General features: G+C 40.5%; 1 protein-coding gene across 3 annotated transcripts in view; it reads right to left on the reverse strand.

Moving 5' to 3' along the window:
- LOC104926545 (alpha-1,6-mannosylglycoprotein 6-beta-N-acetylglucosaminyltransferase B) overlaps positions 1-26,099 on the reverse strand; it is a 108,493-nt gene that overhangs the window by 75,974 nt on the left and 6,420 nt on the right. For all 3 annotated transcript variants that reach the window (XM_027283673.1, XM_010740420.3, XM_027283672.1), the window contains exon 2: positions 24,908-25,020. In XM_027283673.1, the coding sequence (XP_027139474.1) occupies positions 24,908-25,020 (113 nt within the window). The remainder of the gene's footprint in view (positions 1-24,907; positions 25,021-26,099) is intronic.

Genomic DNA, 26,099 nt, shown 5'->3' on the forward strand with positions numbered 1-26,099 from the left:
ATTTATTTGGTAATTGATTGATTCATCACTGCCCTGCTACTCTGATCATGCTGTAATAACACTTTTTATCCCAATAAAACAGAATGAAAGGTTAAAAATGGCATCTTTGTTCTTAAGAAAATGGTAAAATGGAAAATTAAAAAAGTTTAGCAAAGTAAAGACCAAATATATATTCTTTAATACGACTTGAAAAGTCATTCACGATGCATGAAACAAAAAGTTATTTTTCAAGTCATGACAGTTGCTGTACTGTCTAAGTGAGTACTAGTGTAAGATAAACATGGACTTAAGATTCAGTGGGATTCAAGGCAGTCAACCAACAGGGCCAAGCTGCTGACATACTATTTCATGCCGTGTTTGGCTTCCCCCACTGGCATAGGGTGGAATAAATCAGCACATACACACGTACACAGTGCCCCGCTTTAGCCACCATATTGGACTGAATATTTAGTGTCACGGCACATCATATTTCTCCTGAGGACTGAAATGCGTGAAGCGTGAACAGAATCCTTGTTAGTGTCTCTAAACAGACTACTGAAAACTGAGAGGGAGTCTTTTTTTGTGTATGCACTGTATGTGAGCGTGTGTGTGTGTGTGTGTGTGTGTGTGTGTGTGTGTGTGTGTGTGTGTGTGTGTGTGTGTGTGTAAGTACTGTAGCCTACAGAAAGAGTTGGCAGTTTTCCCTCATCCAATTTCACAATCTCAGCAGCACAGTTTTGACAGTGGGAACAATTAACATTAGTGACTGGAAATTAAATCGCTTGCCAGATGCAGCTTCACCAAAAATCCATACAGAATACTAAATCTAGTCATTGTATGCGTCTGTGTGCATGAAATATTCCATGAAATAGCCACAGCATGTCCGTCTGCTTGACCTTACAGTAATAGAAATTACTGTAAAGGGGTGGGAAATTTTCAGTAAGTTAAGCTGGGGAATTTTGGAAATATTCCAATTCGGAAACTATCTGCTATCTGCAAGTGATTGAGGAAAAGCATAGACATTCAAGTGTACCTGCATGAAATCTGGTTGTTTAAGTCAAGATTACGCTAAGTGTACCTGCATGAAATCTGGTTGTTTAAGTCAAGATTACGCTAACTATAATTAATTTCCCTGTTAAGGGCCAGTCTTCAATTTTGTAAATTCTTGGTTTACTCCTGCTTATTCCCATAAATTTTCTTGGAAAGTTTCCAACTTTGAAAATTCATGGAATTTTGCAACCCTACACCCAATACAAAACAGTTATGACTTCTCTCCATCAAATCCTTCTTATGTCACCAAGTTAAAAAATTCAGATTTCATCCAGCCTGGGAACAGTATTTGTCTGTGTCAACTGCTTCATCTAAAAAAAATAAAATAAAAAATAAACTTTTCATAACTCAGCACATCAGGGTGCCACACTCAAAACAGCATTAGCAGCGGTGTGTTTCTATCAGTGCATACCTACAGTATGACTAAGGCATGTAGAGTGTGAGCAAAAACAAAAAAATAAAAAGAGGTTAAAGCAGTGGGGTTTCTTCCATTAAAAGAGTGTGATTGTGCCTGGAGGTGTCCTCGCAGCCTGTCTGAGTGTGTGTGTTTGTTTATCTTTGTAAAAAGAACAGAGGCCATAGGGGGGGCACTCTACAGCGGGGTGAACTGGTTGGGTTTTTGCTCTGTGCTTTTTGCACGCCTAATTGAATTAAACAGAATTACACTGCACAAACTGTGAAGGCAAAATATCCACCCTAACCTGACAGCATGGGTGGGCTCTGACTCCCTGTATTACAGAGGTGTTTAGATTTGGATTAGCGAAGCTCAACTGTGCCGAACAATTATTATTGACAGTTTTGAATTACAAATGGCACGATCCTGTAAAAACAGCATTTCTATAAAATGATGACATCCAATCTGCACAAACTCAGCTGAAGGAAGTGAGGAATGAGTGTTCACCTGCAGAGGAGTTATGACACTTTGAAAACGTTTCCCTGTCTCCACATATCAAGCACGATTGAGCTCTGTCTTTGAAAATGAAAACGTCTTGAAGCGAAGTCTCGATCATTTGACATGTGGTGGGTTTGTGAGACAGCTCTGAACTATAATCCTTCCTATGGTGAGCCCGCCAATCATTTGCGCACATGTGTGTGTGTATCTATACAAATGTCTCTTAAAGCTTGACTGCAGCTGCACACAACACACGATGAGTGATGTACGCATATGTGAGTACAGGCAAACATTGTGTGCACACACATCTGCGTGCATGAGGTATTATGTCTGCCAGAACAGGATGGTGTTTTGATTGGCTGTGGGGGGGGGGGGAGGTTGCATATTCATGAGAGGAAAACCATTTGTGGTTTGATGAATGCTGACAGAAGGGCCTGCTGGATAAGAGTTGACACAGCTAAATTAACTGGAGACCGATGTCATTTTGTCACAGGAGCACACACACACACACACACACACAGATGCAGAGACACACATGCAGGGACACACACAGACACAGAATGGCAGAAAAGATTGAAAGCTATTTAAACAGGAAATCCACTCCAAAAACAAAATTGTGTTATCATTTTCATATTTTAAAGTCAAAATCTAAAAACTCTCTCGCTCTCAGGGCTGAAAATCAGAGATTCAGTACTTTAATTCAGATGTCACATGATACACTGTAGAGATGTTTCATCAGTGCTTAATAACTCTGCAGACCCATAAAAGTTTTCCATCCCAGCAAGTATAATTTGAATGAACGACTTCCAGCTGCGACTCTGAAAATGCAGCTACAAACCTTAGTAAAATCACCATGGGTGCTGTCATGGCATCCTGCATGTCATTTCCTATTATTCATCTATTCATCATATTTTTGGTCATAAGATGACATCATCGCCGCAGCCTGTCTCAGCTCCTCGTGTTAAGTAGAGACTTTACCTCCCCAGTCTCTTCTTCCTCGCTTCTTCTCTACTTCATCTTCACTTTGCACTTCTACTCTAAAACCACTTCCTTTCTCTCCCTCACTCCCATGCTTTTCTCTTGTCGTCCTCTTCGTGCCTTATTCTTTACTCCTTCACCTAATTCTTCATCCACCCCCTTCCACTTCACCCTCTCTCTCATCTGCAGTAAAGGAAACAAGACAATCACTAGTAAAACTGCTCTCTCATCCCTCAGTGGGGCAGACAGACAGACAGAAAGACACACTGACTACTGCATAATGCCCCGCTCCCACTCCGATCTCCAGTACATCTCCTCAATTCCACACCCACATTCAATTACTACAAATTACAAGCAGTTTAATTATTATGGCGCAGGAACTCTACTGTTTATTAGCTAAAGAACGGCAGCACTGAGTGCAGGCAAAAAAAAAAGAGTGGGATGGGTTTTTTTAAGCTGCACAATGGGAATGAAGTATACGGTGGGAGTAGGGATTTGGCAAATGAAAATGCAGCAAACAAAGCATGAAGGAAGTGAAATATCATACTGACAATAAAATAAACACAATGAATGACGATGATCTAAAAGACAATTTAATAAGACGCAAGACTGCATATGATGGGATGATCAATAAGCTGTTTCGTACACCACAGAATAGAATAGAATAGAATAGAATAGAATAGAATAGAATAGAATAAAGTAAAATAGAGCCAGCTGCTTCCAGTGCTCAATCTTAATTCTGCCTCTTGATTCAGCTTTTAAAATATTTATTGTTCATTTGGTTTTGACATTTTCTCACTATTCATCCAGCGATGTCAAGGCAAATTGGATTTCATAAAACCAGATGGGATAGATGAGAGGATATTAAAAGACACAAAGAAAAAGAGACAGCTACAGTGCCTATTAATGCTGACAGTTTCTGTCACTTCCCTTTTGGTGCGCTTCTCTGTTTCAAAGTGATCGAGAACGGGATGAAGAACGACTCTGTGTATGGCTGTGCAATCTAGCGCTTTGTGTCCTAACAGTTCAACTTTAATTCAACCCTCACCATCGTCCCCCTCCTTCCCCAAAAAATGGTGTTTGGCTCATCGAGCTGCTTACTTTTTCATTTGAAAATGTCACATTCAAAGTAGCCAAGATCTTTTTGAAATGTTCCACCCCTCGTTCCATCTACAATATCTCCACTCATTCTTTCTCTTATCTTGTATTCTCTATCACTCTTGAATTTTCACAGTTCCCCTCTCTGTTGTCTTGATTTTTCATAGTTTATCTTACGATGATGAGAGGATGAAAAACCAGCATAGACATGACCCGCACACAAAGCACTAGAGAAGTAAAAAACAATATTTGAATAGAGGGCAAATGGCATAGGAGGATAAAAGGCTAATCTGTTGACAAGTGCAGTGTTTCTGTGTGTGTGTGTGTTGTTTCTTGGGGAAACTGTGATGAAATGAGCTGATGGCGATGGCTGTTAGAACCACAGTTTCAAATGAAAAGACAAAACAATGGATTTCTTCAACAGATAGCATTATTCTTCCGGGAATTATGCAGGAATAATGCAGGGTTTATCTGCTGAGCTGAATGGTGACATTTACGTGTGATGACCTTCCTTTTGATTTCTAACACACACACGCACACACACACAGACCACAAATGCAAGCCACCCCTTATCCTCATGCACCATCCTGACAAGCTTGACAGACACAAGCCGTGGCCCTTATTACCATTTCCACCACCTACTGAAGTCACTGTCACTCAGAAAACACTTCTCTGCTGACTTTCACTACTCCAGCACAGCTCAGACAGATACACAGCTGCAGGGGCTCCTTTCACCACAACCACGTCAATGTGTGTTAGTGTGACAGAGTGTTGTGTTCTACACCGAGACCGGCAGAGATGGAGAGGTTTAGAGCGTGTGTGAGTGTGTGTGCGCCTTCGATGGGGGGGGAATACAAGAATTTAGATAGGAAATATGTGTGACCTTTTCACTGTCCTGGGTATCTCAGTGTGCACATTTGGCTATGGTGTGCTCACAAATGTGGGGGTATATGTCTGCATGAGTAAGCCCTCGATGACGTAGAGGAATTTCCTGGAAAGACGGGGGAGAGGAAATATAATAAATTTCCCTGTTTGAACAGATTGTTGAACAGATACAGTATAACACCAAGAACAATGTAACACCATATCCATGAAAGTTGGTCTGATTACCTTAAACAACATAGTTTGGCTGATGTTAGATATTTGTTTGGTTTACACTTTATTTAATCACAGTTATCAAACTTTCAGAAAAAAAAAAGTGTTTCACAGTCTTAATAGTAACTTAGATATTGACACAAACCAGTGTAGGTACCAGATCTGCCCAAGGTCTTGTGTTTACAGATAATTAACACAATATAATTGGCTGTAACTACTAAAAGCTACTTTCAGCTCTGGAAAACATGATGTATAATGCATAATTTTATTTTTAATCTAAAAATGTCTTACTTTTCAGTATTAGCTAAGGCAACATTAATAACTCAATAAAACTTTGGTGCCATGAAGTTATCTGAAATCTGTGTTTGTCGCCATGTATAGTGAATGGGCCATGTTGTCTCACATGTATAGATGGATGGAAACATAGTTATCATATATACACCTATCATGTACCTCATCAGAAGTGCAGCTTCCTCTTTAGTCTTTGCCTCTGCTGTTATGTCCATAGAGGTTGCGACACCGGCTTCGATCTCTGTCAACTTTACCCTGCACACTGGGCCTAAAAAATCTTCTCTTCCAGTGGTCCAAAAAGCCTGTGGTACAGCCCTAGGCAGTAATTGCATGTGCTGTATCATCTTTGCCTCTCCATTATCTTTCACTCTATCACCTGAAGGCCTCCTATCAATCAACATCACAAAGAAACATGGTTACATTGCAGCCCTGAGGGAAGGATAAGGGAAAGCTGGAAGAGCAAGAGGAGGACAGCAGTAAAACTGGTTTAGGACAAGTGGATTTGAAGATTCTTCCATTGGGTTTTTTTTTTAGAAATAACAAGATCATGCCAGAGGCCAGTGATACACTGTCATTATACACCAAAAAAAGCAGTGAAGCAGTGAAAGCATACGGCAAGAAGAGAAAATCTGAATTGTAAATTTGTCAGTAATGGGAGCTTTCCAAATGCCGTGCTTTTCTTTTCCTCCTCGTCTTCCCTTCCACATGAAATATATTTCATTGCACACGAGCACTCGCTGGCTACTTGTTTTCAGTTGTGCTTTCTAGAAATGCAACGAGCTGCAAGCAGGTACCTTCTGCTGCCAGGCTTCGTGATGACTAAGAGGACGGTGATTCATTCCCAACTTCACTCAACTTTTTTTACCCACCTTCTACTGTATGCGAAAACATTTGAGACTATGTGTTTTGGCAACTGTTGTGGAAAATCATAATATGCCTGAGGGCAGTTTCTGTGGTGATTATGTGTAAGGTGGAACAAAAAAGGATTTCTTCATCACTTTTTGCCTCTCCTTCAACTCACATTCATCCTGTAAGGAAGACTACAGTTCATTTAACAGCTATTCTGGCTGCGAGTACATTCACTCTCCTGAAATCAATCTGTTCTGTGACCTCTCAATAATCTTTCTGTCCTTTGTCTCAGTTTTTTCTCTTCCTCTCATGTGCTCGAAGACTCTTCATATTTTCCCTCCTGGCATCTGTCGGTCCCCATTCTCCTTAAATCTTATCTAATAGTTTCTCCCTCTTTCTCTCTCTGGACCTATAAGTGTTTGTCTCTATAATTCAAACCTCAGCAGATACATTAGCATCTGTCAAGGCTTTGCTCCGTGCTTAGAGCTTTGGCAGAAGCTGTTTTTTTTTTGCTCAGTTGCACACTTCAACACATTGGCACCTTCACTCATTCCTTTATTTACTCTGACTAGCAGGTAATGAAGCAAAGGACTGGTGAAACTGTGTATCAGAGAGGAAAGACATACCACTCTTGGAGCCAGAATGGACATCTGGCCATGTGATACTGGGAGGTTGAGTTGCAAACTAGGAATATACAAATGTTTACAGTGGAAATGAACAGCTGGGCTACTGTAGGGGCAGTTTAAGGTGTACAGTGCAAAAGGTGTGAAGGCTTTAGCTAATGCCAACAACTGTGCTGTGTGTTTTACAGAGCCAACATAGAAAATGAACAGGCTGTAATTTGGGAACATTGGTCCATTGTACATATTTCATTGTTTGGTTATTAATGAGCTCAGTGTATTCAGACTGTGTAAATAAGATTCCACTACATCCAAAGAAATGTTTTGTGGCTAGTGTACATCTTGTCAGAGTGCAAGCAGCTTCTATACAGCTCCTAAAAAAAGTGATAAACAACAATATTTTGCTGAACAAGCCATCAATGCTTTTTTTTTTTGTGCAAACTCTAAAACTTTCAGTCGCTGATGGAATTTTAAAGCAGCAAATGTTGTTCCCTCGCCCCAAGATGATTCAGGAAACACAGCTAGCAGCAGGTAGCTAATCTCAACACTACATTAAATGATGAAAGACTTTTATTACGATTTCATGGATGACTGATACAACCCTTAATGGTACATACAGAAGCAAGGTTCTAATATGAGGGGCCGTTTGATTAAATAAGAATACGCTGAACATTGGAGTTTGTTTTTATATGTAATATACAGTAACTGAAGAGTCCAACATGATGTTGTAGCTTTCACAATGATAATGTGAAAGCAATTTCAAAAACAAAACCATTGTGCTCTCCAAGATGTATCCAAAATCACCTAAAAACATTGAAAAATCTATCACATAAACTAAATAGTAATATTTGGCCATTTACTGCTACATTTGTCCCATGAACTTAACAGTAAATGCACTGTACTTATATAGTGCTAGTCTTCCGACCACTCGAAGTGCTTTTACACTACATATCTCATTCACTCATTCACACACACATTCAAACACCAATGGCATGGCCTTCAGGAGCAATTTAGGGTTCAGTATCTTGCCCAAGAACACTTCGACATGCAGAGTGGCGGAGCCGGGGATCGAGCTGCCGATCATCTGGTTAGTGGACAACCCGCTGGTGTATTGCTTACAGGATTAAACAGGATCATTGAATTGGCGGCTCTGAAAGTGTAAAATATTGAAATATTTTGATCTATTACAGACATCTGTTAAAATCTCTAGCCAGCATGGTGTGAAATCGGAGTCAAGTAAAATGAACTGAAAGACCAATTAACGCATATTTAAAAAGTTTGATTAGATTTGAAATCAGCAGCTGAGTATAAGAACAGAGGGAAGGAAGAGGAGAAGAAACCAAAAGGAGGGAAAGGGATGGAGGGAAATCAGGAAGCTGAAACTGGGCCAAATGACAGAGGCCCTAATAGGTTTGTGTTCAAGTGGACTAAGACAAGAGCGACCTCCGTTTCCAATTGACACTCCGTTGTGTAATCGGCAGCAGGCTGCTGCATCTGCCTGCTCTGTCTCCGTCTCATACAAACCCCAAACACTCACACACAAATCAACACTTACATATATACTAGAGCTGAGACTCTGATCATCTTCCTCCCAGCTTAATCTGACAGCCATGTCAGCTTCGATAAGCCTCTGTTTGCAGCTGAGGCTCTGCGGTCTCCCCCTAATTGTATTATCTTTTAGCTACCTGAGACACTACTGTGTTTTATTCTGCTGATACAGACGCAGAGATGAGACTTTAGTTATTGGAGAGGGGGATTCAGAACAAAGCGGATGCTGTGCTGAACATTGCTGGCCACTCAAAAGTGAAGTGTGACTATAGTTGGTACTGTAGAAAACGTGCACAACACGCTAACATTCACACAGCTACACAACACACAAATCATAACACCATGCATGCAAATAACTCACGTTAAATCCCACTGGAATAGCTAATCAATTATTTATTCATTCCCCTGTGCTGAGGATGATGTTCTTGTGAAATATTGATGATAGCGACTAGACAGTGCCAGGGTGTTCATGTTGTTTCTATGTGTGCGAATGTGAGTGGCAATAAATATATAATTAGATTACCAGTTCTTTGTGTGTGGCATAGTTAATGAGATTGTGTGTACTCGGTGTATGTTTTCCAATGTATGCCCTGCAAAGTTTGTTTCGCTTCAAACTAAATTCGATAACTTTTTTCTGTTAGAAGTTAAAATGTACCGACTTCTTCTGCCACCATTCAGTCTATTCCAATAAAGTCTTTGTTGCAATTTCAACACTATTAACATTTTGATACCAATATCTACTGATACTTTTGTGAAGTTTAAAGCCAGAAAACTATTTGAATTAGCTGATAATAATTTAGTAAAAAATAAACACAATGTTTTGGTATGGATCTCTTGTCAAAAGTATCGACACTACGATACTTTTTCAATACCGTGAGTTTAAGACAATTTGATACTATCATTCCATAATACAGTCATACAGAAGGAAAAAAACAGATTTACAATCAGAGTTCATCCGGGGGGTTCACAGATAAACAAAAAGGGAAGGATATGAACATTAGTATGGGTGACCTTTTGTGCACCAGCACTGTTTGCAGGTTGTTCATTTTCACAAAAAAAAGAAGAAAAAAAACTGGTGTGATTTCTTTTTCTTTTTGCCGTGTTGTTAAAAGTGGTACAGAGTACCATTTTTTGGTTTGTATTGTATCAAAGTTTTAAATTGTGGTATCGTGACAACCTCAGTGTCTTTTTTGATGATTTTTTTTAAAGAATCTGTGTCATCATTGGCCGACATAAACATCAATATCTGTAATAAGCTGATACCATTGCTCTCTTTTAGTGGTGTGGCTTTGGTTGCAAAGTTGTTGTATATAACAAAACACTGTGCTCTGAAGAGATGGCTGTAGTTTAAGTGTCACAGAACAACATCAATATATTGACAGTGAATAGAGGCTACTTATTCCTTCCACACACCACCTTTGTCCTGCAAATGATGATATGTGGTCACTTAGGCACGAACAACACAGCTTAACCTTAACAGATTTTGTCTGGTCATCGACAGCAGCGACACTGATTGGTCTGGTAATGGTCGTATAGTATCGATTTGTTCAGCTGCAGACAGCAGACATTAAGCTTAAAGGTAGAAGCAGTGGTCTACTTTCTGACAGCATAGTGTCATTCATGGGGACAAAAGAAATAAGGCCTACTGTAAGTGAGGCAAACCCCTGAGACAATATAATAGTTGAAGATATGGGCGTGGAGCACTCTGATAACTGGACGCTGCGGTTTGTGATAGTGACAGTGACAGACACCTCACTACTTCTACAAAACATCCAGAGCAGAAAAGCGTAACGTGCCAGCATGACAATGGCAGCAAGAGACATGCATTTAAAATGCAAGAGGCACTGTGTCTGTAGATGGAGGAGGGGGACTAGTGTATACTTAGAGGAATAAAACAATGGACTTGGACAGGGGGTGGTAAACGGATCCATAATTTACACAGACAAAACACAGTTTCATACAGGATGCTACACAAATTGCTCTACAACTGGGTGCATTTAAATGTAAAGGACATTTAATTGCTGTGAACATTTTGTTCTCAGTGTGAATGTAGCATAGATTGTATTTGCACAAAGCTGTGCTGAGGGGCTTGAGGCATTTACTCCATCGACTTGCTAAACTGTCTGAGCTCAGCTGCTTCGAAAGCTTGTGGGTATAGTTAGCTGCATGTGTGAGAGAGAGTGTGGGCTGGTGCATATACATATGCAATTTGCTATACATTCAAAACGTCAGCACCACTGGTTTGTATGTGTAAATAATCTACACCATGAACTAACAGGATTTTATGTGTTCTCAGATTCCATGACGACAGGATGCTGAGTCGGACACATTTCTTTCTTCTCTGTCTAGTGGGAGCCACAGAGACTGACGCCGCCTTGAGCGGGTCCATTAAGGAAATGAGCGTGATCAATCAAAATGGATTAATGCAACTTGATCTCCCAAAGGCAGATAAAGAAATTTCAATCTGGAACAACAGACCCATATGTTCACAAATACAACATGTTGGCACACATGCCCACATATGTTCACGCTCCCACTAACATTTGGACGCGTACATAAGCCATACAGACCAAAATGAAGTCATTTTAAGACTGATAATACGAGCCAAAAGCTATAATTAGTAACTGCACGACATTGTAAGTGTTTCAAGCTTTGCTTCGGTGAGAACAACTTAACTTGTGCTTGAAGTGAACAGGTTTAAACTCACACTATCATTTGTAAATCCCAGGAAAGCGACTGTACTCCACATCGATTGTAAGGTGAGTGTTTCTGACAAGGAAAAATGGTTGCCCTCGTTAAAGCCGTTCCCATTCAAACGGGATGCATTTCTCAGCAGACAAATCTTCTGAATGCTACATGACAGAAACAAAGAATGACAGATTTGGGAAAACCTTTTAGAAATTGCTTTTTCTGTTGTGCTTCGGCACGTCTTTTATTTACTGAGAAACGAATGAGCCCTATCATCTGAGCTGACAGGTAATGCCATTTAAACTTTCCCAGAGAGAGGAGGTGCCCAAGGCTTGGCAGTACAGACACACAACCAGATCAGTTCAGTAAGCTGCTAAACAGATGCTTGAGTGAAAGAGTGCCGTCAGCAGGCAGCATGTAGGTCGAGGTAAAGCACTAACATACCATTCAACATATGGCCAACATAGTCTACAGATTTGCATAAATACATCCATTAATTACTGAACACCAAGTGGCTTATTATGGTGCACAGTAATAAAATATATATTTCAGACTGACCTGCTGTAGACTAAACAGAAATCTGTTACGGGATGGTGATGCTGACAAGCAACTATTAAGGAGCATTTATATACAGTATATAAGTGTGTGTATATATATATATATATATATATATATAAGTGTGCGGCAGCAAACATCGACAGCTTTGTGACATTGTCACGCGGCTCTGACAGATGTGTAGCTAATATCAACGCTGTCAGTCTGATTACTGCTTCCACGTGATGATCGTAAGCAAAGGAAAGCTTGACGTGCGTTTGTGTGAAGCAGATATACATACAGTAGATATATACACCGAGAGAGAAGCGAAGGGGAGAAAAGAGAAATGCATGAAGTTGACTGTAATTTCAACTGACTGCGTGACAAGGTTCGCAAAAAATATCGCGTTTATGCATTTGTCTGCTCAGCCCACACGCTTCTTAATTTAGTTTTGCACCCATGTGTATACCTGGTTTCAAAACAAAACATCTCACCTGCCCTCAACTGAGCTTTCTCCTCCTTTCTCCTCTTAAACTCTCAGCAATCACTCTCCCTTACTTTTAGCTCAGCTTTACAGCCCAGCACAGACACAGCTCATCTCCCAAGGTACAGCAAAAAGGGCCCTCTCTCTCTCTCTCTCTCCTTCCCTCTTCTCTCTCTCTCTTCTCTCTCTCTCTCTCTCTCTCTCTCTCTCTCTCTCTCTCTCTCTCTCTCTCTCTCTCTATTCACACACACACACAGATAAACAAACACACACATGGATGAGGTTAAGTCCACCTGTCAAGTGCTTAAAGAGACTCACTAGAGCTCCCTCTTCCCTTTCAGGTCTTTTTTTTTCTTTGGTCAAACTGCTTCTCTCATTCTCCGTCATTACTTGTCAGGAGGAGCTGTTTTCTGTGTTCATCTTGCAGGAATGGAAGGGTGAATGGAAGGGTACTCACAGACAAAAGATTTAAGAATCTGTCTTGAGTGTCTGTAAGTATAGTGTGAGTATAACTTAGAGAAACAGAGAGGGAGCGAGTGCATCCATCCTCGCATCTAGCTGTCTTACAAGCAAGGCAGCCACTATTATTAGTCATTATGTTGTTTCATCAGTGTTTGTAAAACTTGAAGAATCCCTGCAGTAAAACCTCAGACTATACGTATAGAAGTATGTTTATTTTGAGGAGGTCTCCATATTAACGAATCTAAATCACTTACAGTTAGGAAAGAGCACTGATGATATTGTCTTTGGTAGTATACTTTGGTAGCTTTGTGTCTAAATTTGCAATGCAATATTTCATACAAACATTAACACCGATCTCATAACACATCTAATTATACCGTATGTTTCTTACATATTAAATCAATGAATATTCTGTTAGATAGTGCTGAATTAAAAACTTGATGCTGATTTAAAATGCCAGAACTAATATCAGTAACTTACAGGGCAGGTGTATGCAGATCATTTTTCTTTAAAGCTCCAGTGCGTAAGATTTAGGGTACTCTAATATGGCAGAGGTGGGTATAATAGTCATTCAATATTCACGTGTATAAACATCTGAAAATAGGAATTATGCTTCCATTACCTTAAAATACATACAGTACATATAGACACCACAGGTTGCCATGTTGAACCAACCATGTTTCTAAAACAAAAAAAACTGGCGCTGCATAGGGCCTTTGGCATTTTTCCCAGCCACCACAGGTTCCCCTTCACGCTAGGAAGGAACAAAAGGGATGCACACTGGACCTTTAATTATAATAACGGATGCACTGATTGTGTCCCTGTGTGTCAAACTGCCAAACCTTCCAAACTTCGTATACTGCTGACAAATATTATGTGGACTGCCCTCAAACTAGAAGTCAGAGCAAAAGTAAAAACAAGAGGGAGAGAAAGAAAGAGAGATATAGACGAAGATGAAAAGAGAACTGCAGTAAAACGCAAATCAAACAGGAGTGAATTGCTCTGTGAGATAAACAAGCAGAGCAGAGTTAAGTCTTATTAGAGCAACCTCTCTCATCCTTTGTTCTCTCCTCATCTGTCTATCTATACTGCATCTCTGCTGCCCTAAGAGACATGTCACTTCCTCCTTGCAGCGTTTCCTGAAATAGCGCCAGTGCCCTCATAGGCGTTGTGCTGCTACATAAGCGCCATATCCAACAAAAGCACTTCAGATACAGTACACACACTGCACGGGATTTACTGTGCCACACTAATCTAAAATCAGTGTTGGTAACATTATTTATTTATGGTAGCTTATGCATGCATTTCTCAGTCGGGTTCTGCTCTCGAACAGTTTTACCAGGGGCAGTTTCATTTTTGTATTGCATACAATACAATTAGAGCAGCATGTCATATGCCACTTTTACTTGTTTACAAATCCCCTTTAGGCTCTTTTTCATGTGTACCTTCTTGTAACAAGGTGTAACATCAGTGTGCATCATTCCACTCAGTTTTCATGTTTGAGTTTATATTTGCTTCATTTAGCATTTTTCGTGCATAAATTGTCAGAGAATACTGAATTAAATACCTCTTACTGTAATACCCGTAAAACAACTGAGACTACGATTGCTATGTTACGGCAAAATTAAACTTCCCATTTCCCATTAATCCTGTTGTTTCCTGTGATAAACTGAATGTTACCACCCCTTCCATGGCAGTGCTGTGCAGTGTGTTTTCTCTAATAAATATACTTACCAACACTCGTTGGACTTTTAAAGCCTTAGCTATATTTATTACTATGAGAACAGTGCCTCCTTTTTTCTTTGCAACAAGGCTTTTCTTTTGTTTTCGTATAAAGATAATAGACTGTACAAAAGACAGACAGCTCATACACAGAAAGGTGCACTGTCACCATATATCATGATATAATAACACCAGACTGGAATAGTGATGATTTGTCTGTGTTAAAATGCTATATTACTCTTATTAGCATATTAGTACCTTGTAAGTGCTTTTGCACATACAGTATTTCATCTTTCAAAGCACATCAAGGAAGATAATTTTAGATTGTTTTTAAGTGGCAAAAAGACAACAAAAGACGCAGGGTTTACTGCATCCTGGCTTTATGATATTGTCTCCAACTGATGGTTGTCTGCTAACCATCTGAAACTAAGCTTCATTATTTAGTCAAATCTGTCACTTTGAAGATAGTAAAATGTTTCTGAAACCTTTATTTCTTCATCTTTTCATCACCCTTCCACTACACTTTGCATGAAATAAATGAATACTCCTGCACTGCAGCGATCATTACTGTCACTTTTCAGACAAAGACATGAGGGTTTTTTTGGGGCTGTGAAAGAATCGTCCAACTGCGTTCAACACAGGCACACATGTGAAAGCAGGAGAAAAGGGGCACGGAGGAAAAGGGAAAAGTGAGCTGAGGAAACAAAGAAAAAGCTACAGCTACCCTGCAATTATTCAGTCTTACACCAGACACTTAATATATTCATCTCTGAGGGAAAGAAATGAGAGAGAATGAGAAGTAGGAGGAGAAGTGGGGAACGAGGTGGCTCGAGGAAAGAAATAATCTCAAGTCATGCTTGGTGTGCCTTTATGACTTTATCAGCCCACACCAGTAAAGAAACCAGACAAATACAGCTGCCTTTTTCGTCCACACGGACATAATACAATCGGTTTCAAAAACTGTCAGGCAACAGAGGCTATGGCTTCCTAAACACCATTAGTGTATATCTGTAGAAAGCAAGCACAGGCACGCTCGAGTATGACACTATCAGGGCTCGAGAAAATAACCAGCTTATGGCACAGGGAAACGATGAGTTAGCGACCTGTAGACAAAGCTTGATGCAGGCAGAGTAATTGAGACAGCATATTGCTGCAGAATAACCTTCCCAGAGACATAACCATAATATAATGTGCTGTGGAGAAATTTCTCATTTACGGCTGGGTAATAGCACTTAGGTCAGAACAATAGCCCTCTCTACTTGGAAATTGGATAGGCTTTCTCATTAATATGTATAGTGTTAGGAATGGGTTCAGAATGGAACAACATGGTGAATGGCCTGAAGTTTTTACAGAAGGAGAAACAAAGTTGGGGAGAAGAGTTATAAATGTGGACAGTACAGGTGTGTATAACAGATGCAACGCAGGTACAAAGATACTGTATAGCCAAATGTGGGTAAAATATGAAAGTGGCTGGTAGATTTGCTTCACAGCCAAAAGAAACAATTGTAATCTGTTGAGTGGCTGGTAAAAGCATTCACTAGACATTTGGCTGATCGATAAAAAAGGTCATTGTACATCTTGCCTGTGATTGCTAAATATGTAGAGCAACTGAGAAAAAGTGTATGTCTAAGGACATAATGTCACAACAACCAATGCAGATAGGGTGCACTGTTAGAACCAGGTGCAAAGGGAAAATGGAGTAGTAGTGTTAATTTAGACAGGACAGTCAGCTTAGACTTACATGAGCTGATTCATCATGCTTTACCATTAGTGGATCATTCATTTACATTTACATTTAGTCATTTAGCTGACACTTTTATCCAAAGCCACTTACAAAAGAAAGGATACAATTAAGGTACAGTTACTAGGACATGATAGTGCAGCAATAAGTACTGTGACAGTACTAAACGGGATAGATTGTCCACAGTTACACAGTAACTGATTCGTGAGATAACCACAGCTTGTATCAGGAGTTGGCTAGCATGTTGAGTCAAGTAAGGACTGATTTTTTTTACATTGCGGAGTGCAAAGCAACACGACCGGACAACTGAGGCGACATGATTAGAGAAGGTTAGTTGGTCATCAATCATGACCCCTAAGTTTCTCGCTACCTTGGTGGGGGCAAGACATCGGAAGTCGATTTTGAGGCTGATGTCATGGTTCAGCTGGAGAGCGTCTGCCTTCATCGATTCAACATCTGCTTGGCTACCAGCTGACTAATAATATTCAATTGTAATCCAACACTCGTCGTTATTATTCTACTTTACTTTCACCACCATGTTTGTCGCTCCTCCCATCACCCTTACCTGCTCTTTACTGCTAGTTTTTTAGCTTTGTGCTGGTACTTTGCACAACAGCTAGCACAAGGTCAACTCCTTGACGAAGTGTCTTTGACTGAGCTTCATTTTCTGGACAAATAATATGGCAGCCATTTGGTTACCTTTGTATATCTACAAAGCACTGAAACTGCAAAGGCCAAAAAATGTGTTCCTTTTTAAATAAATATCTTGTTGGATATTTACTAAGCACCTTTGCTCCCTTTTCAGCAAATGCAGTAATTTGTCACCTTCAAACCTCAAAGCAGTTAAGTACAAAACACAGTATTTTATTTCTCCCCAATGGGTAGGTCTATTGGAGCAGTTGGAGGTCCTGTTTCTTTTCTCTCAAAGACATGATGAAAGGGTTGTGAATATCAGCCATTCCCAGTATTCCATCCATTTACTGTTTGGTTACCAGTCAGGGAATTTATACATAAAGAATTTAGATCATAACTTCTACATCAGAGTGTGTTCAGTCCCTGGCAGAGGTGTTTTTCCATTAGCCCTTAACAACAACTGGTAGTACGACAGGTGGGAAGCTGGTGAGGGATCTACATGTCACAATAACTGTGTCTCCTGCTGGTTGGTCTATGTGCAATATCTTCCTGTGTACTCCCGCCTTCCCATAGCAAGAGTGAAAGTTAACAAAGAAGCAGCAAGTTGAGGACTTGCCAGTCTTCTGGGTACAGACTACAAGTGCACTTTTGAAGGGAACTTGTAATGGTGGAAAAGGTCTGACAGGAAAATTACCATAATGTACTATGGTAGTCCTCCAGAAAACGTTTGTACTTCAAAAGTTCAAAAGTTCACTACCTACTGCTTTTCTTAGTGCTTTAAAACTCTCTGCTAAATATGTGCATGCTTCTACGAAGATGTTTTCTATGACTCTTTCATGACAGACAAATACAGCCTAACATTATTCACCAGCTTCTTTGAACCAAATCCCTTAATCCCTGAAAATAATAGCTATAATACCACTGTGGAATTACATCAACCATATAACCAAAGTCTAACTTTAACCTCAACCTAATCTAAAACCTTGTGAGAGTTTTTTTCTACTTACCCACAAACGTGTGGTTGTCTTTCTTATGTCTCTGCGTACAATTTGATAGAATGATTTATGGCTTTGCGGAACTGAATTTATGGATGGGGATTAAGAAGCAGCTCCTTTTTAAAATGAGACAAACTAATAGATCTTCTCAAAATGCAGATGGCTGGAATTAAGTAGCATTTAAGTTGTTATTTATACATTTGTGGAGTCATTCATTTGGTCAAAGATGATTTGCTCAAACAGAAACATCACTGAAAAGACAAAAACACACACAAACACACAAACGGTCCATTCAAACTCCCCAGGTTCTAAGTGCACACTGATAAAGGGTACTACTCGAGCGATCCCCCTGCTGCACCTAGCACCAGCGACATGCAGAAGATTGTCATGCCAGATTTGTTCGACATGAAGCGATGGGAAGGAAACATAACTGCAGGGAATGTGTGATACTGCAGAGATGAGAACATTCAGTGTGAAAAAAACATGAAAGGGGACCACAGAGCGAGGGTGTCTGATGTGCTCAACCAGTACCAGCTACTGCATGCTGATGTACTGAAACGTACACGTGCTGAATCACAGCCTTTAAGACAACCAAAGAAGTGTGTATACATGTAAGCTGCAGTCATGAGTGTAAAATCTCGGCTGAGGTCCTCTTAGGACACAAATAAAGATGTATTTTGGGAATGACATTGAAACATGACGATCACATTTAATGCGAGTCAAACAACCATTAATCTTGGCCCCTGCGTGGATCCAAGCACAGCAGCAGAGTGTTCTCCTTGTGGTGATTATAAGTTCTCCATTTTATGAATTACAGTCTTTAATTGACAGTCTTCTCAAACAGTTAGCAATAAAACCTGCAGAGACAAGAGAATTGCAAAATTTTAAACTGACAGAGAAAAGCCTGGAGTCTTTCAGCTAGAATAGGTAAAGGACTGTCATGGGTCCTTGTAAATGTAATAAACTGTCGAGTATGTACAAGATCCATAGGGAGTGTCTTTGATCGAGCTAACATCTCCCTCATGTCTGATGCATTTTAATCTAGAGGAAAATAAATTCTGTCTGTACCTTTTTATCCCTCTTTTTCATTTTGTGAGCAAAGAAACTCAAGAATCTCATTCTCTTGCTTAATCACAGATACGCACGCAAACACATACAAACTCTATTCCACTTCCACCTCCTTCCTCCTCCTCTTCTTCTTTCTCATTTTCACTATTGAGCCTCTACTTCTCCATCTCCGGTTCACAGCTCTTGATGAGTTTGAGAGTCACTGAGGAGAGACGGGGATTTCAGAGAAAACCTTGCACTCTGAACCTCCAGCGGAAGCTGATAATCCACGGAAGCGAGAGGTGGTGACGAAATTCAGCTAATACCCAAACAATTGCTATCAGTGCAACTCCCACTAAGGTGACAAAGCCCTACACAAATTTGTCTGTTATTGTGTGCAAACAGCAAGCTAATATCTGTGTAAAAATGGCACAATGCGAGATGAAAGCCTGTGCATTTGATTTATACACAGAGAAGTAACTCGTCTGCTAGTGTACCTGATGGTCTTGTTGTTGCCACATCAAGGATTAGCCTCAGATGACAGCTGCTGAATCAGTCATCCTCAACTCAGGACATATAAAGCCCTATTAGACAACAACATCTGAACACACTGTTACATGAAAAATTTGACAATATAAATAGTAGTAGGTTATTAGCTGGGCTCCCTGGAGTGTCAGCTCAAAGCACCAGGGAAGTATTAGTGTTTGGACCACTGGAAAGAGAAGCTTTTCAGGCCCAATGGGCGAGTGGGGGAATGCAGACAGGGTGCGGAGCTGGGCAAGCAAGCAATGTAAATGGGCTCAGTAGCCTCTATGGACATAATGTCCATAGGCAAAAAGACCTAAGGTGTCCTGGATGGAGGAAGCTAAGTAGGGAAAAGGAGAGAGTGACTGAGCAAGAAGTCACCAGACAAGAGTAAACGAGTGCTTTATGAAATAAAAGGCTGAAAGACAGACGTCGAGCTGGGCTTCTTGGTGTTGGACTAGAAAGTGATATAAGCTAGCTGCTATGTCAAGTGTTGTTGCACCTGCCTGATACTGGCTGTGTTAACTGAGCTGTTAACTATTTAACTGCTACGATCTTAAGTAATATAATCTCAACAAATGCACATATACATCAGTCCATATGTGTGGTATTGTACTCTGACACCGGGGCTGCAGAATTACAAAAGTACTAATTTCTATGAAATGTTGTCAAAAGACAGTTTGCTGTGCAAGACAAAGTACAACAAAGTAAGTAAGTACTAAGTAATATCTTAGTAAAAAGGCTTTGTTTTAACTTGGGAATTAAGCTTTCACATTAGAGAAATAAGCACACACAACAAAATGTATGGCATGAGTTGGGAAAAACTTCCTTAACATGGGACAAAAAGGAAGAAGAATGTGCTCAAAAATGAACTTGGATATTCAGACATCTCTGTTCTGCTAAACAGCTGCTACTGCTCTGAAACTGACATGAGGCCATCAGCTGCGTCTTCTATGGGAGACAAACCTCCACTTCAACAGCGAGAAGCATACAGCCCACTCCTTATTCTTTTCAAAGATGTTTCTGCTTTCACAAATCATCTTTGGCCAAATGTTAATTATACAGAGAGACACGCAGAGGGAGTGCGCATAAACAGCCAAGACTCTGTAGTTTCTCCAACTCACAGAACTAATATTAATTTTCTACAGCTAAATGAATTTAGCTGCCGCAGTTGTCATTATAGGCAATGAAATCATCAATCACCAGCTAAAACTTTTACTTAATTATGGAAATTGTAATTAAAAATTGTGGGTGTTGGATTTAAAGATTATCTGCCAGTCACTCAGCCCTAGGTGCTCCCAGACCAGAAATCCAAAATGCCTTAGCAGCTGTAAAATGATCATACAGTAACCATGATTATGCCTGTATGCAAAGTGAGTTGTCTCCAGGGCAAATGAAAATAACCACTGATAAAGTAACCACAGGATTAAGTCTCTCTGCTATGATGGCCTGTGAAAGCCTGTTTTTTTTGTTGTTGTTGTTGTCAGGTTTTTTTTTATTTGGCAATGTTGCATATTTTCACATGGAAGGTCTGCCAGGAATGACATGTACTTAACGAGACACGGGAGTGGAACTGTGTGTGTACGTGTGTACATGCGTGTGTTGCTCTGCAGGTGGTGACCGGAGGCTTAATGAAAGGGCCAGTTGTTTTTGCGGGGCTGATTTGCAGAGAGCAGATGGATTGGTCTCTCAGTCTCTCTGGTCTCAATCTTGTCCCACATTGCTGCTGTCGCCCCATTTAACAGCCGATTTCTTGCCAGCTCATCACAAACACACATAAAACACACACACATATACATTCAGGCAGCAAAACAGTGTGAGGTAGTAGAAAAGAGGGTGAAAGAGTGGGGTATACAAATAAATGTACCCAAGCACACTGTAGATGATAGAGTTACACGCACCTTTTGTGCATAGACAAGCACAAAAGTAACATACATAAAAGGGATACACACACACACACACACACACACACACACGCACACACAGTAAACTCTTATGGGGAAGCACGATTGGACACTATACAGTTTTTAATGAGCTTGCTCCAGATGTCTTCCCAGGCAGTGCATGAGTAGTTGATTAATCAAGTGCATTTTACTAAGAAACACTGACACATACACTAATCCTAATTTATCACACAGACGCAGTAATCTCAATTTATCACAAATACACAAACACAGTAATCCCAAATGACCTCCCTCAACACACACCCCACCCTCTCCCTCTCTCTCTCTCTCTCACACACACACACACACACAGACACACAGACACACACACAGCATCAAATTTTTAATATGCTTCTGCGTCTTTCCATTCAGTTAAGTCTGCTATTTCCTGTTTCCATTTTATGGTTCATCCTTCTCCCTGACAGATTACAGCACAAACTCATGCACACAAAAACCTGACTGATTCACACTTAAAGTAGCACTTGCTAGTTCTTTCAGTTTCGCACATCCATGTAACGGGACACAATGCAGGCTTCAACTATTGTTGTGCCTACACACACACACACACACACACACACACACACACTCTTGTGGAAATGGCCTTCAGTACCAGGATTGCTTATTTTAACTCCAGCAGTATTGAGAAGTGGCTGGCCTCCACAAAAAGGTCTCTGACTTTCAATCTTCGCACCTTGTACAGCGGGAGATTATAATGGCAATTTTCCCGTGCCTTGCCACTGGCAGTCAGCCTTCACTCCAGGTCATGCGATGACGCCGGTCAACCAATGTGTTAATGGCATTTCACTGGTGAGATATGGACGCAGGTATGAGATATGGATGCATGGTATCTCATGGCTATTTGGGTCACTATTTACATTTATTTGTTTGTTATTTATATTTTCAATGCATTTTTTACCTTGCAGACTGTTTAGCACTAAACTGAGTAATTATAACACGCTAATTCAATTTCCTGCTCCCACCTGTATAGGCATGTCTAACCCCTTTTATCTCATCCTATCCCATTTGTCTCAGTTCGCATAACCCTCTTCCTCACACCCTGTTCCACCTTATCTCTCAATACGGAAACCACAGGAGGATGATGAAGCCAAGGATCAGCAAGACATGCCCCAACCCAGATTTTTAAAGGTAATGGCACTTTTGGATTCCTCCAAACCCGTTATCAATTCCCATTTGACACTCGTTTTATGCCTCCGTACCCGATCCTCATACAACCCTTCATGAGTCTATCTGTTGTGCCAGTTAGTGTTAGCCTTCTATACTCAACTCAACCCCTGACTCATCACTCTGTAATTTCCACTTGTGGTTACAGCTAAAGTTATATTGCTTTAATGGACATCCATATAATGGCAAGGCTCACAGAGAATCTTGAGAGGCTTCAGGGGAGCTGTAAAAAAGATTTTAGACTGGAATGCTGAAGTCATCAATGATAGTGCAAGAAAATACAGGAGTGATTTTTTTGTTGTCCGTCTAACAACATTAAGTGAATTAATTCTCTTGTAAATTATGCATAGCTGTAAAGTACTATCAGATGAGTAAATAACGTTGCACCAAACATATACAATATAGTACAGTATAGGGCTGACACTTGATTGTTGATTGGTTGGTTGATGATGTGCTTTTGCCCGACCAAACTCCCATTGAACAGACAATCCATGGTGTTACCTTCATGAGGAGAAAAGTGTCTCTTAATCCATTATTTTCAGGGGGGGAAGGCACATTTGCAGACCTGATTTTTGAGTGATAGGTTTGACTGCAAACATTGATTCCGTTATGGTTTTATAGACTAGTAATGTTGAAATTTAGCACCTCCAGTTTCAGAGATCAATACTACTGTCATAAATATGGAAGGTTGTATAAATTTGTCCGAATATACCACAGATTTACTCTTGCTCTTGCTTGGTTACTCTCCCCTTTTTTTTATTCTTAGCTTCCTCAGTCAACGTCCTCTTCACTTGTGTCATTGTGTCCATAGAGGCTGCTGAGCTCCACTGCATTGCCTGTTTGCCCACCTCTGGTTTTGGCACAACATCAGAATAACCCTGCACCCCGGGCCTAAAAACCTTCTCTTCCCGGTGATCGCAGTGAAACACCCAGTGTTTACCACTGTAAACACAAACACTCCCCTTGTGCTCTGAGCTCACAGTCTGAGCATCCCGGCTAACAAACTGAGCTGACATTAGCTAACAGCAGCTATAGTTTGCAGCAGTTTACTCTATTGTCCATTAGGAAACTATAAATCACAGAGAGCTGATGCAGATCAGCCAGAGGACATATGAGAGAAAAAAACAGAAAACATTTTCTCAATATAACAAGATCCAGTTTCACTAAAATTAGTAAAATAGTTGGTGATGTATGACTTAGATCATACCGGAGCACAAAGTTCAAGAATAGACATACAGGGCGCAGAGTGGGGATGACAGAGACACCATCCACCTAAATACAAGTCAGTGTAGCATTAAAATGATGATTTGTTATTTCATGGTAGAAATGACACAATGTTGCATCCTATCCCATTTGTCTCAGTTTGCATAACCCTCTTCCTCACACCCTGTTCCACCATGGTAGAAATGACACAATGTTGCTTTACAACAGGAAGTAAAAACACTCACACACTTTGAACTCACCCAACCAAATGAAGACTATTAGGCCTAACTTACTGAACATTTAAGCCCTGTTTTCGCCAAGGAGTTCAGTTCAGGGCACATTTTTTGCCAATATTTGTCGATGGTACCAACAGAACCACTCTACTCTGTTCCATCTTTTTATTACCCTTTTTTAAAAAGGTACCTAACACGCTGATCAGGTCGGTGAGGTGGAGCCGAAAATACTGCAGACCACAGAGTCGTCTCATCGTCTGCATTCTGATGTAGGAACTCTCACTTTCCTGTATTTTTCATCAGGTTTTTTTTGTTTTCTCAAACTAAGCGTGTGTCCTTTTTGGAGGCTAATAAACAACCACTTTGTGTGTGAGAGCTGCAGAAAGGTGACACTGAATGCATCCGGAGCAGAGGAAAAGGATGGCAGTAAGCTGTCAATGTAAAGTGTAGGTTACAGTGCGGCAGTTTATAAATGCTGCAGCTTCAAGGGTCCAAAACCAAAACTGTTTCATGGAAACACCCCTTTACTGACACCATGTCAGAGATCCTCAGATGACAAAAAATCCTTGTGGAAGGAGATTACTTTTTGATTGGAACATGCTTGTGTAGTTGCTGTAAGTAAATTCACTTGATAGACATGCAATGAAGAAGAAGAAATGGCCAAACTGCAGGAATTGAGCAATGTTGTGTTGCTACCAAGAGTGCACTGTAGCACATTCAGTCCTGGTCTCTCTACCTCACGTCCCACCCACCATATCAATCTTCTTTTACGAGCACGTTGATTTATTTCTCACCACTTGACTGCAAATGTAGAAAAAGCAGCTCTTCTGCTTAAGGTTATATGAATTAAATTTACCAAACACACTGGCTCCGCAATGGAATTTACATTTACTTTACGATTTCTTTGCCTCTTCCTAACATTCCAGGCCATTTTATGTTTCCAGTGACAGGTGGTGCAGCTTTGACAAAGTGGCACATGGCAGTGAAGCGCCAGCAGGACCATGGAGAGTTATAGCACAGCAATATGAAGTGACATTACAGCTTTTCAACTCAGTGAACTGTTTATACACAAACACACACATACACTGTCACACAAACACGGCGCATGCCCGTACCTTCTGTGCGGATGGTGAAGGGGGAGTCCCCCAGTCTCTTGGCTGAGAACTGCCCCCCCAGAGAGGTCATTAGAAAGCACAGGCTGAAGAAGCCTATTCCCACCACAAATATCCTGCAACACAGGGGGAGGAGAGAGGGAATAGATGAAAAGAGGCTGAAAGAGTTGAGATAAACATATTTATAGGGAAGGGCAGGTAAATAGATGTTTTGGGTGAGCAGTTTGGAACTATGAAGACGAGGATAGAGAGAGGGGTGTATAGTGAGATAGTCTGAGGCAGAGAAAAGGATAAAGAGTGAGAGGCTTGAAAAAACAAAAAGAGGGAATGTAGGCAGATAAGCAGGCCAACAATTATAGAAGACAGGTTTGCAGGCCAGAATGATCGACAGTGAGGAGGAAAAGAGGGAGACGAGAGCACAAGGAAAAATGTGGAAGGCAGTAGAAGAGAAAGAGAGAAGACAAACGAAGGCACAGTCAAGAAACAGCAAGCAGAAGGCAGAGTATAAATATACCAATGATATGGAGAAAAGTAGAAACTTGAAGCCAAAGGGCACTTGAAGCATTTTAGTGTTTTTGTGTTATCGGCTGGCATACATCTAGGACAACTGACAAAATAAGGGTGAGCAGTTTGTCCTTAAGTGCAGGCAAACTGGATGTGATTGTTTATGTAACATCAGAGGCGAGGGAAAGAAAAGAGGCAAGAAGAGGACAGAAGACAGCCAAAAACACCCAGGCTTTTAAAAGGTGAGAATAAGAGTGTAAAGTTATTTAAAAACACCAACTGGTCTCATTCTCACATGCCTGAAACACGCAAAACAATAGGCGATATAATACAGTCTTAACTGTGAGAGTTACTCGATACTGTGTCAGCTTGCATTATGAAAAAACATTTACATTCAAATTACATTACATACGTTCTCTGGTCACTGCTTTGCTGTGTATAAAATGTTATGGTTGGTGACAGAGTGTTAAAGGACAGGTTACCGGTTGCTGCAGTAGTTTCTCCTGCTCATACTGACCCAAAGAGATCCTTGTATGCAGTTCAAAATGTGTGTGTCTGTTTAAATAAAGCTAATATGAGGCTAAGTTATCTGAGTCAGAAGTGTGTATTTTAATAGCCAGGACAGACAAGAGGACTGATATGAGACACAAATAGATCTCACAATGTACATATGAGTATGTGAGAATTGTTA

Source organism: Larimichthys crocea, chromosome X (assembly GCF_000972845.2).
Source record: "Larimichthys crocea isolate SSNF chromosome X, L_crocea_2.0, whole genome shotgun sequence".
Lineage (NCBI taxonomy): Eukaryota > Metazoa > Chordata > Actinopteri > Sciaenidae > Larimichthys > Larimichthys crocea.